We start from the raw sequence: 15,759 nt of genomic DNA, 5'->3' as shown, positions 1-15,759 counted from the left end.
TTTTTCTTGGACATTTCTATCTTTTAAAAATAAACTGACATGTATATTATTTATTTAATAAATAGAAAATGTCCGAGGAAAAGCAGTCGCTAAGAAAAAGATGGAGCTAAGGAATTAATGTTGCCAAAAAATTATGTTTCAAGCAACATTAATTCCTTAAAACTGGTTTTCCTTGATTTTATATATATTTATATAACAAATAAATTACATGTACCAATATATATCGAGCAATAAGAACTAATTGTCGAGTTGACAGTCAATAAGAATGTTCAAAATGGCGTCAGAGGTATCTTACAGTTTCTTACAGTATCTTACAGTATCTTACTGTAAGTGTATGAAATCTCAAAAATTGACCATTTACCCATCACTGCCAAAAATAAGTATACAGAATAAGAAAGCAGACAACGTGTTTATATACACGCACCTTACGATTATTAAAATAATAATAATTTCCAATTATAATTGTAATAAGTTTTGGTAATGCTGATTCGTATCTATATCAATTTTAAATTCCATGTACTTAAAATTTCATGTATAGAAAAAAACATCTTATAATATATAGAAAAATATATATAGATATATATTAAATTTTGCTATTTAGTTTACGTAATGGCTGCATTCGGTGGATTTGTTGAATTTTTCCAAAAAGGAAAAGTCAATGTAAGAGAAATCAATTTTATAAAGCTATTTTTCTTTTATGGAATATGAAATTTTTTTTATGAATTTAACAATTTTTTACAAATCTTTTGGCAGACTTTCAGACCGAACAAAAAGTTTGCCCATGGAACATTGCGTTATTCATTGTACAAACAAGCCCAGGCATCACTCAATTCTGGTATTAATTTACGTGATGCAGTAAAATTGCCACCCGGTGAAGACCTCAATGATTGGATTGCAGTGCATGGTATATTCTTCGTTTTATTTTAATCTGGATTCATTTGAAAAAAAAAAAAAAAATTGACTATATATATAATATTTAGTTGTAGATTTCTTCAACCGAATAAATCTTATTTGTGGCACAATTTCTGAATACTGTGACTCGACGAGTTGCCCAACAATGAGTGGAGGAGCTAGGTTTGAGTACCTTTGGGCTGACGGTGCCAAGTACAAAAAACCAACAGCTTTACCAGCACCGCAATATGTCAGTTTACTTCTTGATTGGATCGAGTCACAAATTAACAATGAGAATATTTTTCCAGTGTCAACAAATGTACCATTTCCAAAGACATTCATACCATTGAGTAGAAAAATATTGACACGGTTATTTCGTGTGTTTGTTCATGTTTATATTCATCATTTCGATCGAATAGTTGCTATTGGAGCAGTAAGTTTTGATAAACTCAATAACAAATGATTAGTTTTTTTAAACTCATGTACTTTATGTAGAATTTACTAATGACTTTTTCGTATTTTTGATAGGAAGCTCATGTCAACACCTGTTACAAACATTTTTACTATTTTGTAACGGAATTCGAGTTAATTAACATAAAGGAATTAGAACCACTGAAAGAAATGACACTACGAGTATGCAAAGACAATCCAACAAGTAATTCGCAACAGGGATCTAATGGCCAGAGGTAGTTGGCATCGACCTATCATTTTTCATCTTAGATTATAAAAAACTTAATAGCTGTTGCAACATTTTCATTGTTTTTTTTTTTTAATTTTAAATATAGTTTCGCTTATTTATTGTTCTCCCGTTACCTTAAATTGTCTCATCTTTTTTTCTAGTCATCTGGATTATCTACTCGCTACATTTAAAAAAAGAATAAACACATAAGCATTATTATATACCTATATAATTTATATTTACAGAAAAATTTGTGTAAACGAGATATACTTATACCTATATTTTTTCTTTTATTTTAAATGAATTCTTTTTTCCTGACTTTTTAAATCTTTAACTTTTCGAAGAAATGTAATTTTTTGGATTATTTAACCATCGAGTCTGAATTTTATAAATTTTGAGTGATTAGTAATTGAATTAGTCCTAATTTAAATTTCAAATAGAAGAATAACGAAAGACAAATATTCGTTTTATATGTTGAGGTTTTATTGACTAATTTATTATATTTCATGTGGATACTTAAACACGTATCCAATACATTCCGCTTCGGATTAGATTGTAATCAGGAAGATTTTCAACTGGTCCAACAGCAGCAACAACTGGACAATGATCGTAAATGTATTTCATACCAACATCGTGAATTGTTTTAGCTGTGACACTCTGAAAATTAAAAAAAATGTACATTGTTATTAAATCTGTCATTTCATCCTTAAAATAATAACTTCATGTGAAATTGTTTGTGAACATAAATGACATGTTAAATCTTACTTCTATTCTAGCTTCAAGTTCATGGAGTGGAATTCTTCTATCATAACATAACATTTGTCTACCAATATCTTCACAAATGGCTGTGGTACCATCAAGCTGTAAGAGCATATTTGTTTTCAGGATATTTTTAGCTCTGTTCACTTCTTTTTCAGTAACTGATGTACATAATTTCATCCATTCATTTTGAATAACGGCAACCATGTCTTCAAGTTGCATTGGATCACTAACAAAGTAAACACCCCAAAGACCAGTGTCTTTATAACATGTGTTAAAACTTTGATAACTATGGCAAAGGCCAGCATCAGCAGATGCTCTAGCAAGGTTTGTGGCATTGTTGGCACCACCACCTTGGCTACGATCCCAAGCACCCATCAATGTATTAGCAATCATGAGTGGTATGTTATCAGCGCTTGTCCAACCAGCACCTTCAACAGCAAGTGCAACATGTGCGAGTGGAATCGAATCATCACGTACACGTATTTCAGATCCAGTATAACGACAAGGTTGTACAAGGGGTGGAATTTCATCGTAATGTGGTCCTTTCATTTTACCAAAGTGTTTATCAGCGAGTTCAACAAGTTGATTGTGATCAACACCTCCAGCGCCAGCCAGGACAAATCTCGGTGGACCATAATTTGATTTAACATAATCAACAAGGTGGTTCTTTGTAATTGATTTAATATTTTTTGTTGGTCCAAGAATTGTACGACCAAGTGGTGTGCCTTGATATGCAATTGAATGAAGATGATCAAATACAACTTCTTGAAGATTTGTTTCTACTTCTTGCATTTCACGTAATATTACGCCACGTTCTCTCTCAATTTCGGATTCACCAAGTTTTGAATTTTGTATAATATCACTCAAAATTTCAATGGCTTTTGGGACATCTTGTGATAAACATTTTGCATAAAAAACTGTTTGTTCTCGACTTGTGTAAGCATTTAAATGAGCACCTATATTTTCGATTTCCAATTCAAGATCAGTTTGAGAACGTTTTGCAGTTCCCTGAAATTGAATAACAATAATAATAATAATAATAATTTTGAATACAATAGCTTGCAGATGAAGAAAATCTAGATTTTAATTATTATTTACCTTAAATGCCATGTGTTCCATAAAGTGGGCGACACCATTGTTGTCATCATTTTCACAACGGCTCCCAGCATCAATCCACAGGCCAACAGTTGCTGTCGCAGCACCACTATCTTCACTTGCAATTCTCATTCCGCAGTCGAGGGTTGATGTCTTGGTTGGTGGTTGATTTATGAGTGTCTCTTTTAAAGATGTTACAGTGGCAAAACATTCTCGACGTGACTACAAATAATATATACTCCAAATTGATTAATAAATTTATTAATTTGATCAGTAGAGTTTAACAAGTACCATATCAACTAAAATTGATGAGTATTACGTAAGAATTGAATAATATTTATTCATCATAAGAATCATGATAACTTAATAAATTATAAAACTTTAGATTACTAATTAATTTTATGAATTATTAAATACCTTTAAAAGATTTGTTTTGTTAGTATATAAACGCAATGCAGCACCAAACTTCAACAGTCGAGTCGCCATTTTAAATGAACTGAGATTATTGCTCTCAACCAGTTAGCCACCATTAACCACTCAATCAGCTACATATATAAGGTTGCCTCAGCACCCGTATTCAGAGGATGTTCTCATTAGGGCTTTTTTTTTCCGATGGCGGCGCTTGTGAACTTTTTATATAGATTTTACTGGATTTTACATAGAAAAGCTTCACAAGTGCCACCATCGGAAACTGCTAACAGAGCATCCTCTGAAACTCAACACCATATTCACAGGGCATTACAATTTAGGGCTTTTTTCATCCAGCGGTGGCGCTTGTGGAGCTTTTATATTGTTTTATATGTAAAATCTATATAAAAAAAATTTTATAAGCGCCATCAGTGGCAAAAAAAAGCCCTAAATTGTATAAAATTTGCCCTGTGAATACGGGTGCAGGTGCAGGCCTCAGCAGTCAGTGATGGGTAATTCGACGATTTTCGGGGTATCATACAATCATACGTATGATACGTATCATACTACATCAAACCATATATTTAATACTACTCTACTACTACTCTACTACTACTACTCAACCGGTAAAAAATCATTTTTAACCAAAAAAGGCGGAGCTTACCAGCACCACTGAAATATAATAAAACTGGAAGGTGAACTCCTAGCAGTGTTGGGTAGGTAAGATACCTTGGTATCTTACATGTGTAAGATACCATGTAAAATACTGTATCTTACATCATTGGTTTCATACATCGAGGTATCTTACATTGCGTTCCCAGCGCCTTCTACGATAAAAGTGGAACCTTCGTGCTACAATTTTTTTTTATTCGATAAATACATGTAATTCATTTATAAAATAAATAAAAAATTTAAAAACAAGCAGTAGCTAAGGAAAAGATGTAGCTAAGGAATTAATGTTGCTTAAAAAAGAATTTCTTTGGCAACTGTAGCTCCATCTTTTCCTTAGCTACTATTTTTCCTTGGGATTTTTATTTATTTAAAAAATTAGTTATTTAAAATTAAAGCAACATTAATTCCTTAAAACATAATTTTTTGGCAACATTAATTTCTTAGCTACATCTTTTTCTTAGCTACTGCTTTTCCTTGGACATTGTAATTTATTTAATAAATAAAATCACATGCATTTTATTTATTAAATAAATAAAAATCCCAAAGAAAAATAGTAGCTAAGGAAAAGTTGGAGCTAAGGAATTACAGTTGCCCAAGAAATTCTTTTATAAGCAACATTAATTCCTTAGCTACATCTTTCCCTTAGCTACTGCTTTTTCTTGGACATTTCCATCTTTTAAAAATAAAATGACATGTATATTATTTATTTAATAAATAGAAAATGTCCGAGGAAAAGCAGTAGCTAAGGAAAGGATGGAGCTAAGAAATTAATGTTGCCAAAAAATCATGTTTCAAGCAACATTAATTCCTTAAAACTGGTTTTCCTTGATATTATATATATTTATATAACAAATAAATTACATGTACCAATATATATCGAGCAATAAGAACTAATTGTCGAGTCGACAGTCAATAAGAATGTTCAAAATGGCGTCAGAGGTATCTTACAGTTTCTTACAGTATCTTACAGTATCTTACTGTAAGTGTATGAAACCTCAAAAATCGACCATTTACCCATCACTGACTCCTAGCTTAGCCATTAGGTGCGTTCTTTCACTTGCGGGAGCCTGCGGGTATTGCCACCTCTAGCGATCCCTCTCTACTCTTTTTCCCTTTCTTTTTCTAACTTGCGTGAAATTTCGTTATTGCGCTTCCAATTCCACGCAAATCAGAAGAAAAAAGGGAAAAAAAGTAGAGAGGGATCGTTAGAGGTGGGGATACCCGCAGGCTCCCGCTAGCGAAAGAACGCACCTAATAGGTGTGTTCGTTCACTATTCACATCGAGCGTATGCACGGAGCGTACGCAAGGAAGCGCTAGAGTTTTGCGGTCATTTGAAGAAACTTTAGTAACTAAAATTTACTAAAACATTCGTTATTTTCAGTCATTGTGTTTATTTTGTTAATTTAATAATTTTTTCTCAGACGCAAGAACAAATTACCAATTAATAATAATGAAAGAGAGCGAAAGAACTGGAAAAAACGAATAGCAATAAATAAATAGTAAATTTTAGTTGCTAAAGTTTCTTCAAATGACCGCAAAACGCTAGCGCTTCCTTGCATACGCTCCGTGCATACGCTCGGTGTGAAAAGTGAACGAACACACCTAATTTAGGTCTTTTTTTTGCCACTGATGGCGCTTATAAAATTTTTTTTTATATAGATCATGGAGGTAAATATTCACCATATATTTAATAGTACAATATAATCGCCTATGCTTTCCCATAAGTGGAACGCTGGTTCCTCAAACGGTGCAGACAATCTCTCTGTCGCAGTCCTTGGAAGATTTAGGCAATGACAAGAGTGGGGATTCGGCAGAACGCGGCTTGCATGCATGCGCAATGAATTTGTGTGCGTATTATTTCTGAGTTTAAACATATGATGCATATAATATTACTATTAACATGTTTCCTTATTTTTAAAATATTCCTTTAAAATATTGATAAATAAACGTAATTAATAAAAATGAATTCGGTCAGACTATTGTTTATACACAGCTAATCTCGCGTATGAGAAAACCTGTATATGTGTTGAGCTATTCCGAGTTCTGCCGAATCCCCACTCTTGTCATTGCTTAAATCTTCCAAGGACTGAGACAGAGAGATTGTCTGCACGGTTTGAAGAACCAGCAATCCAATTCACAGGGCAAACTTTTTACAATTTAGGGTTTTTTTTTGCCGGTGATGGCGCTTGTCAAATTTTTTTTATATTGATTTCACATACAAAAGCTGTACAAGCGCCGCCAGTGGAGGAAAAAAGCCCTAAATTGTAATGCCCTGTGAATTGGACTGCTGCAAAATCGAGCTCCATGCGCAATATAGTAGTATTAAATATATGATATTCACCTCCATGATATAGATCAAGAAGACTAGAAATACAGGACAAACTTGCCTCAAAAAACCGTATCGCTATGTGATCGCCGCATAATAATTGAGGGGCGCTAGTAGTACCCCAGTAACGTGCGCGGCTTGTATCTCTTTTTTTTTACAATGCGCATAATCAACTTATTACAACATAATTGGGTTTGAATAAAACGTTAAAACCAACATTTTTTTAATGTTTTTTAAAATCAAACTATTGTGTCGAATGGTTGATGAATTATTTAGACCGTGATTTATAATTTACTTGGGTTTATCGTTCTCTTAGATACATTTGCCATAATTAATAAATTAAAAAGCTGTTGGCAAATGGTTCTTAAGAAAGGATGTTGACAAATAAATTAATTCGTAGTTTTTTCGCATAATTTCCTTCAATTAATTAGTAATTTTTAATAATCCTGAGAGCTGTATAATGCTCTATTTAGAGTTGATACCAGAGTATGTTTGTATTATGCGCATTGTAAAAAAAAAGAGATACAAGTGACGCACGTTACCGGGGTGCTACCATATATTTAATACTACTATATTGCGCATCGCCTATGCTTTCCCATAAGTGGAACGCTGGTTCCTCAAACGGTGTGCAGACAATCTCTCTGTCGCAGTCCTTGGAAGATTTAGGCAATGGCAAGAGTGGGGATTCGGCTTCCATACATGCGCAATGAATTTGTGTGCGTATTATTTCTGTATATGTGTTGAGCTATTCCGAGTTCTGCCGAATCCCCACTCTTGTCATTGCCTAAATCTTCCAAGGACTGCGACAGAGAGATTGTCTGCACCGTTTGAGGAACCAGCAAAATCGAGCCCCATGCGCAATATAGTAGTATTAAATATATGGGTGCTACTAGCGCCCCTCAATTATGCGGCGATCACATAGCGATACGGTTTTCATATACAGGCGAGATAGGGAGTAAGTCCTCCTGCAGTCCAATTCACAGGGCAAATTTTTTACAATTTAGGGCTTCTTTTTGCCGGTAATGGCGCTTGTCAAATTTTTTTTATATAGATTTCACATACAAAAGCTCTACAAGCGCCACCAGTAGAGGAAAAAAGCCCTAAATTGTAATGCCCTGTGAATTGGACTGCTGTATATCTAGTCTTCTTGATATAGATTTTACATATAAAAGCTTCACAAGCGCCGCCAGTGGAAGAAAAGAGCCCTGAATTACAATTTAGGGCTTTTTTCATCCACCAGTGGTGCTTGTGGAGCTTTTATATGTAAAATCTATATAAAAAAGATTTTATAAGCGCCGTCAGTGGCAAAAAAAAGACCTAAATTGTATAAAATTTGCCCTGTGAATACGGCAGCTGGGTATCTTCAAGATTTTTTCCCGGAGTATTATAATAATTATTGTTAATTATAATTAATTATCACATGCAATTTTGGTACTGACTCATAAATCATAAAAAGATGAAAGAATATCTTACAACATTTTGTTTCATTTAGCAAAAAATATTAGTTAAATTCTATTTAGTTTAGTGTGGATAAAAAAAAAAAAAATAAAGTACTCGGTACTCGATAGTCGATATACCGGGGGTGCATTCCTTTAATAAAAAATTTTTTTTTGTTTTGCAATTTCGCTCTGTAATACCGACTCAAAACAAGAAGCAGAAACAACGACAAAAGTGATAAATTTCTCTATGCAATATTCCAGGCTTTACAGTTTACGATAATGTGTGGTACGAGCTATGTGACAAAAACAAACAATCACAACAAGTCAATTTTCTATTTATTTCAGTTTGATATAAACATTGAACAGTTATCCATCTAATAATTGGAAGCCAAAAAAAATAATGTCATGTGCCAGTACTGCCACTACAAGAAACAGCCTTTTCCTATAAAATTTTGGCCGGTATTACAGGGCGAAATGGCAAAACGAAAAAAAATTCTTTATTAAAGGAATGCACCCCGGTAGTTTTTTGAGCCGATATACCGAGTACCCGGTATTCTCGCAAAACCACGCGAAACTATTCGATTCATTTTATACCGAGTACTTTTCGTTGAATATCGAAGACCACTAGTCTAGGGGTGCGTTCCGTGGCTATCCAGTCCGTACGAACTTCAAAATGGCGACGAAAAAAATTAAAATCCTAATAATGTTAAAAGTTACTATGATACATCACTATAGCCAGAGAGAAGGCCAGAGATTTATAAAAATTTAAAATATTAAGTATTACTGTTACGTACCAAGTTGAAAAATTAAAATTTAACTATGAAATAACAAGAAAAAGAAAGAATATGTAAAATCAAAATTAAATAACCAAATAATCATAGAATAATTAAAATAAATCAACTTGGTATTTCACGTTAAAATTAAAAATCCTCTTATTTTGTTATTCCCTACAGGGTAACGGGTTAGGAGGGAATGTGTATGATTGTAGATGTACCTTGATGTAAGAATAATCCGAAACAATTGTTGAGAGCGTGTCAATTTGGATGGTCGCCTGTTGATGTTTGTAGTCTCGAATAATCCAAACGGTAAAATAAACTCGAAGCACAGAAAACAACACCCCGGAGAAATGTCACAGTCAATAATTTTTATATAGGATTAGGGAAGGTTAAATAACACAGGAAATAATAATTTATCACAAATATTAATTAATTTTAAATTCACTCGAAAAATGTTATTTATTTAAAACGTAAAAGTTCAATTGATTTAATTTTAATTTTAATTTTTAATTTTTAATTTAGTTTCAATGATTTGAATAGAACGAAAGTTGTCACAAGAGTGACGCTCCTTAATATTAAAAATAAAATTATTCCCATAAAATTTAATTATTAGGTAGGGATGAAAAGTGGTACCATAGTTGAACCAATGAAATGCAATGGTTCCCATGGTAGTCAGCATATTCAATTTGTTTAAACATTTAATAAATAATTATTTAGCAACTTCAACGGATGTGGCATCTCGCGTTGCAGAGGTGACTTTGAAAACTGCTTACCGAAATTTGTATAAAAAGAAAGAAAAAATAAATTGTTTGTAAAAATGCAAAATTTGAATTTAATTCCGTGTGAAATTATAAGAAAAATAAAAAGAAAAATTTTATTGCTTGCTCGGCATCCGTTGAATTTAATAAATTATTATTTATTATTGGTTATTAATTATAACTTATACCAAGACGTAACAATTACTATTTTTTTTAGGTTTAAGTTGGCAAAGTTTCTATTTAGTTATTTCAAATCTGTCAAATAAATTTGCTAATGTCAAATTTGATCAGGGGTACGTTCCAAAACCTCCGTTCTGTTCGGTATATCAAGATGGCGGACTTTTGTACCTATCTTAATTGCTGGGTAGAATCGCCGCCATCTTGATATACCGAACCGAACGGAGCCCTGGTGAAAATATTTCTCCGAATTTTTCTGAATTTCTCTGTGATTACTCCGAATTTCTCCGCGGTAACTCCGAATTTCTCCGCGATTACTCCGAATTTCTCCCGAATTGACCCATGCGGAGAAATGAGTGGAAAAATTTTCTCCTCGTTGTTGATTTCGGAAGAATTTCTCTGTGATAATTTTTTTTTTTTCACACGTTTCTCCGCGTACTCTTATCGCGGAAAAATATTTCCGAACGTTTCTCCGCGTATTCTCATCGTGGAAAAATATTTCCGAACGTTCCCAAGTCGATTCGGAGAAAATTCGGAAAAAAATTTTGATACCTTTCTCCACTCATTTCTCCGCATGGGTCAATTTGGGAGAAATTCGGAGTAATCGCGGAGAAATTCAGGAGAAATCGCGGAGAAATATTTTCACTAGGGAGGTTTTGGAACGTACCCCAGATTGTTTTTAAATAAAAAAAATCAGATCTACCACAACAAATGATCAAGAGATTTCCAAACTCCGCCATTTTGAAGTTTGTACGGACTGGATAGCCACGGAACGCACACTAGAGGTCAAGGCGTTTGCCCGGTATTAGAGATGTGAGTCGATACGGTACCGTATTTAATACGGTATTAAATACCGTATTAATACCGTATTAATACCGAGCGTCAAATACGATACAGATACCGAAATACCGATGTTCCCATGTAAAAATACGGTATCTGTCATTTGATACTAAAATACACCTCTCTAGATGTAAAAATACGGTATCAATACGGTATCAAAAATTTGTACATCTTGGCGCTAATGGGCAGTGGGCAGTGGCGCATGGCATCAGCCACTTTGGAAACAATTATTATTATTTATTTTTTTTTTTTTTGATGAAAAAACCCAAAGAAATAGGATAAATGATACAATATAGGTAATAACTTAATTAAATAATTTATAAATATAATTGTTCATAAATTACACTAGTAATTTTTATTATAAAATTTATTCGTATATTTGATTAATTTTAGGACACTGAATTATTTAATTTCCAATAATTAAATCTAAATTAAAAATATACTGTGGCATAAGCAAGCGAGGTTAGTTTATATTTTTTTGTTTGTTTATTGTCTGTAAATAATTATGTTATTAATTTTAATAATTAATTATTTAGACTTGATAATTAAATAATTAATTCGCTTCATTTATTTTGATACTAAAAATGTTTGAAGTTCGGTACAAAAAAGATGGCGGACAGTAAAATTGACACTAGCGCCACTCAATGTTGAACTTTTGATACCGTATTTTTGACATCTATAGGGGTGTATTTGGTATTAATACGGTATCGTATCAAAAATTCAGTTTGATACCGTATTTTAACATACAGAAGCAGAACACCCATTTGGTATTAAATACGGTGATACCGTATCAATACCGTATTGAACCGTGTTTCTGGTTTTTTTCATAATAGGCATATATGTAATACTATAATATATGTAGTATTACAGGGATGTGCGATATCGATATTATCGGATATCGCGATATCAAAATACGATATCGTTATCGAACCGATATTTTGGCGAAGTAATATCGGATATTCGATAATATCGAGGTAAATTGATTTTACCAACTGTTAACAAAAAAATGGTCCGTCCATTTTTAAATTCAAAATTGATTACTAATAATTATAGAAACTATTGAAATTAAATCGTAAGTTAATTAATAAATTGATACGTTTACTTGGTTTTTCATGAAATAACTCGGATATTGCTATTACTTATTATTGAATTATTCATTTATTCATTTAATCATTGCAGATAAATTGGCGCATTAATAACAAATTATGGAAAAATTATAATAAAATTTTTTACAATGTAATTTTTTTTATTAATTATAAGACCAGAAAAGAATAATTAGATTTTCTATTTATTAATAATATTTTATCATACGATACTCAGAAAATATAATAATGAAAATGTGTAATTATTAATCAACATTTTATTGAACCATGACTATGCAATAATGAATACACGATTCCTCAATTTTTTTACTACTGATTATAGTTTCCAATGATTTTAGTTTTCAATTGTCAACTGTTTATTTAAAACTCATAAGTCCAAACTCATAAATTCACAGCTAATTAAATTAATATGTTTGAATATTCTTCGATCTTTGATTGGCTGTGGTCATTCAAGCCGCCATTAAAATTTGTTGGTAAGTAGTTTTCCAGTCGGTATATCAACCGATATTTTCGTGACGATATTCCGAAAGTGATATCGAATATCCGATATTTGACGCTTATCCATATCGAATAAATATATCGTCGATATCGGGTACAAATATCGGGTCCTCCGATATATCGTCTGATATCGCACATCCCTAGTATTACATATATGATAATAGGTGACTGGGCACACTTTGACATCGATAAGTTTGAAATTTCCAATCATTTTGTCAATTATTTCTGATGTAATAATTTTCATTGGTCAATTTATTTTATTTCTAAATGTAACCTGGTTTTGATCTTGCATAATTGCATATTATGAAATGTTTTGAAGTATGTATACAAGGCTACAGAAATTTAATTCCTTTCACTTTTATTCAGAATAATAATTAAAATATTTATGTTTTGACATATTGGTTATTTTTATTGTGAGACTTCTTGTTTCTAATTGAGTTTATAAAAATTACCACATAAACTATACCTATACCTATTTTTTTTTTTACTCTTTACCAGTAGTTAACGTAGTTAATCAATGAGATTATAATTTATTATAGCAAAAATACTTTGTAAAGTAGTTGAATAATTTGCTATAGAATCTTTGCTTCTTTTCACCGTAGATAAATATTTGGCAACTTTAAAAATTATATCCGCGCGTTACTACTTCAATTATCTAATAAAGTGATATCGAAAATATCTTATCACCTTCTGTGCCTTATCAATGCTTATCAATAAACACTAGTGTGATTTTTTCCAAGACAATTATTTTTAAGACTTATAAATTTTATTGTCTTCAATTTACTCTGAAAAAAATTAAGAAATAATAATTATAAAGACTAGCTCAGAAATGGGTGGGAAAAACTGTAAATCGTACTCTATTAAAGATAGAAGACACAAAAATGAAGCTAATATATCGAGTGAGTAACCAACAATTTTTTTGAATAACTTATGAATTGATAAAAATAGTTTGATTATTAATTGATTATTAATCAAATGTTTTTTCAAACATATGTTTTTTTTTTTTTTTTTTTCTATATAAACAATTTGGATTAAAATTACATGTTTTATGTACAGTACCCAGTGCGATTGCGCGTAACCAACCTGTTGTCAAAGCTTGTTATGTTCATCTGTATAGACTCTTTAAGAGTAATTAAATAAAATTAAAAAAATGACGGGATAAATTTATGGAATAAAATATTCTGAAACCTAAAAAGCTGTATTTGTTTTAAATAGAAATAACAAGTAATCATCTTTATTAAAATAATATGTTTGATATTAAAAATATATTTGTAATTAATCAATAATATATTCCAGGTAAACAAGAAAAAATGGAGGAAGTTATAGTCGAGGGTGTAGTGTGTAAAGTAGAGGACATTAACGAGAACGAAATGAAGCTTCTTCCTATAGGTGATCAAGGTCAAAAGATTCTGCTCATCAAACAAAACGGAGAACTTCATGCAATAGGAACAAAATGTACTCATTATGGTGCTCTTTTACACACTGGTGCTCTTGGTGAAGGACGTGTACGTTGTCCTTGGCATGGAGCATGTTTCAATATAAAAACTGGTGATATTGAAGATTTTCCAGGTCTTGACTCTCTTCCTTGTTACAAGGTATCAGTTGATAATGGTCAAGTCAAGGTTCAGGCTAAGCAAAAAGATTTAGCTGCCAATAAAAAAATCAAAGAATTTGTCACCTGTCAAATAGATAATTCCAAAGTCGCTGTTGTTGTTGGTGGTGGACCAGCTGGTGCAACATGTGTTGATAATCTTCGCCAAGAAGGGTTCACTGGTCGAATTGTTTTAATTTGTAAAGAACCAGTGTTGCCTTATGACCGAGTCAAGGTATCAAAAATTATGGATTTTGATATTGAAAAAAGTCTTTTAAGACCACAGTTTTTTTATGATGAGCGTAAAATTGAAACAAAGCTTAATGTTGAAGCCACTGAATTAATACCATCTAAAAAAATAATTAAATTAAGCAATGGAGAAAACTTAAAATATGATCATGTTTTTTTGGCAACTGGAAGCAAAGCAAGAACTTTGTCAATACCTGGGTCAAATTTACAAAATATATTTGTCTCAAGAAATTATGATGATGCACAAACAACATTTAAAAAACTATCTAAAGATAAAAATGTTGTTATTTTAGGTTTGAGTTTCATTGGAATGGAAGTTGCTGCTTATTGTGTCGGCAAGGTTAAATCTGTCACAATTGTTGGAAATGACAGTGTTCCATTAAAACCAGTTTTTGGTTTAGAAATTGGTGAAAGAGCAAAACAAGGACACGAAGCTAAAGGTGTTCAATTTATTTTTAATCAGACTATCGCAAAATTACTTTCAAGTGATGAAAAACAAGTCAGCCATGTCGAGCTTACTGATGGAACAGTTTTGCCAGCTGATATTGTTGTTTTGGGTATTGGTGCAATATTTTATACTGATTGGTTAAAGAGTTCTGGTATCGAGATGTTAGAAAACGGTGCCATTGTCGTCGACAAGTATTTAAAGACAAATATTGACAATGTGTATGCGGGAGGAGACATTGCTTATGCTCCAGTTTTCTCATCAAACAATGAAAGTAAGACAATCGGGCACTTTGCCCTTGCTCAATATCATGGTCAAATCGCAGCATCGAATATTTGTGGAAAAAATACAGAACTGAGAACAGTACCATTCTTTTGGTCAGCATTATTAGGAAATAATTATAGATACGCGGGTAAATCGAACAAAATTTTTTTTAAAAAGTCGATCATCAATAAATTTGTTTCCGGATAATTAAAAAGCTTGTTTTTTTTTTAGGTTCTGGACAAGCTGAAAAAATAAAAATATATGGATCCCTCGAAAGTTTTAAGTTTTTTGCTTATCACATCAATAACGGAAAAGTGGTTGCAATGAGCAGTGTTGGAACTGATCCAATTGTGTCTGACTTTGCTAACTATCTTTACGAAGGAAAAACTTTGACTGAAAAAGAAATTGAACATAATCCAATCGGCTGGATGAAGAACAAACCTTTGGCTGTTCTCAAGATAATTTCTAAAAACGAGTAAAAGTTATCAAGTTTTCATAATTTCAAGTTGAAACTTCAATATATTTATTTTGATATGATTTCTTTTTCTTTTTGTTGCCCTGGATAAAAAACCATAGACAACTTCTAACAAAAATAATTTTGATCATTTTTCTTAATTTTATATGTTATTATTGAATACTCTAAGAGCCAGCCATAAGCGTTCAACATTCGGGCCAGGTCAACAATTATTGTAAGTCCATCAAACGATTAGACAAGAAACGGATGTATTTAAATTTTCCAAAAAATCAGTCAAATATGTCCAGGATTGTTGAAATGTTCGTATTAT

General features: G+C 32.0%; 3 protein-coding genes across 4 annotated transcripts; 2 read left to right on the top strand and 1 right to left on the bottom strand.

Moving 5' to 3' along the window:
- The first annotated feature begins 370 nt into the window (after positions 1-370).
- On the top strand, positions 371-1,916 carry LOC122850231 (MOB kinase activator-like 3). 2 transcript variants are annotated; one of them, XM_044149333.1, is made up of 5 exons: positions 371-477; positions 602-660; positions 754-904; positions 981-1,324; positions 1,420-1,916. In XM_044149333.1, the coding sequence occupies exons 2-5, from the start codon at positions 610-612 to the stop codon at positions 1,579-1,581; spliced, it is 708 nt and encodes a 235-aa protein (XP_044005268.1). In that variant the 5' UTR covers positions 371-477; positions 602-609; the 3' UTR covers positions 1,582-1,916. The 2 variants fall into 2 exon arrangements, with proteins under 2 accessions (XP_044005268.1, XP_044005278.1); XM_044149343.1 differs by having other exon boundaries at positions 377-660; positions 987-1,324; positions 1,420-1,839.
- Positions 1,917-2,031: 115 nt separating this feature from the next.
- On the bottom strand, positions 2,032-4,022 carry LOC122850138 (mitochondrial-processing peptidase subunit beta). The gene is made up of 4 exons (XM_044149192.1): positions 3,845-4,022; positions 3,431-3,649; positions 2,336-3,340; positions 2,032-2,227 (listed from the first exon to the last, which is right to left on the bottom strand). Exons 1-4 carry the CDS (start codon positions 3,911-3,913, stop codon positions 2,087-2,089), a joined length of 1,434 nt encoding a protein of 477 aa, XP_044005127.1. The 5' UTR covers positions 3,914-4,022; the 3' UTR covers positions 2,032-2,086.
- Positions 4,023-12,552: 8,530 nt separating this feature from the next.
- Positions 12,553-15,658, top strand: LOC122850137 (apoptosis-inducing factor 3). Its single transcript, XM_044149176.1, has 3 exons — positions 12,553-13,324; positions 13,722-15,122; positions 15,206-15,658. The coding sequence occupies exons 1-3, from the start codon at positions 13,255-13,257 to the stop codon at positions 15,451-15,453; spliced, it is 1,719 nt and encodes a 572-aa protein (XP_044005111.1). The 5' UTR covers positions 12,553-13,254; the 3' UTR covers positions 15,454-15,658.
- Positions 15,659-15,759: the final 101 nt, after the last annotated feature.

This window comes from Aphidius gifuensis, linkage group LG1, assembly GCF_014905175.1.
Source record: "Aphidius gifuensis isolate YNYX2018 linkage group LG1, ASM1490517v1, whole genome shotgun sequence".
Lineage (NCBI taxonomy): Eukaryota > Metazoa > Arthropoda > Insecta > Hymenoptera > Braconidae > Aphidius > Aphidius gifuensis.
This window is presented reverse-complemented; position numbering and strand designations above follow the sequence as displayed.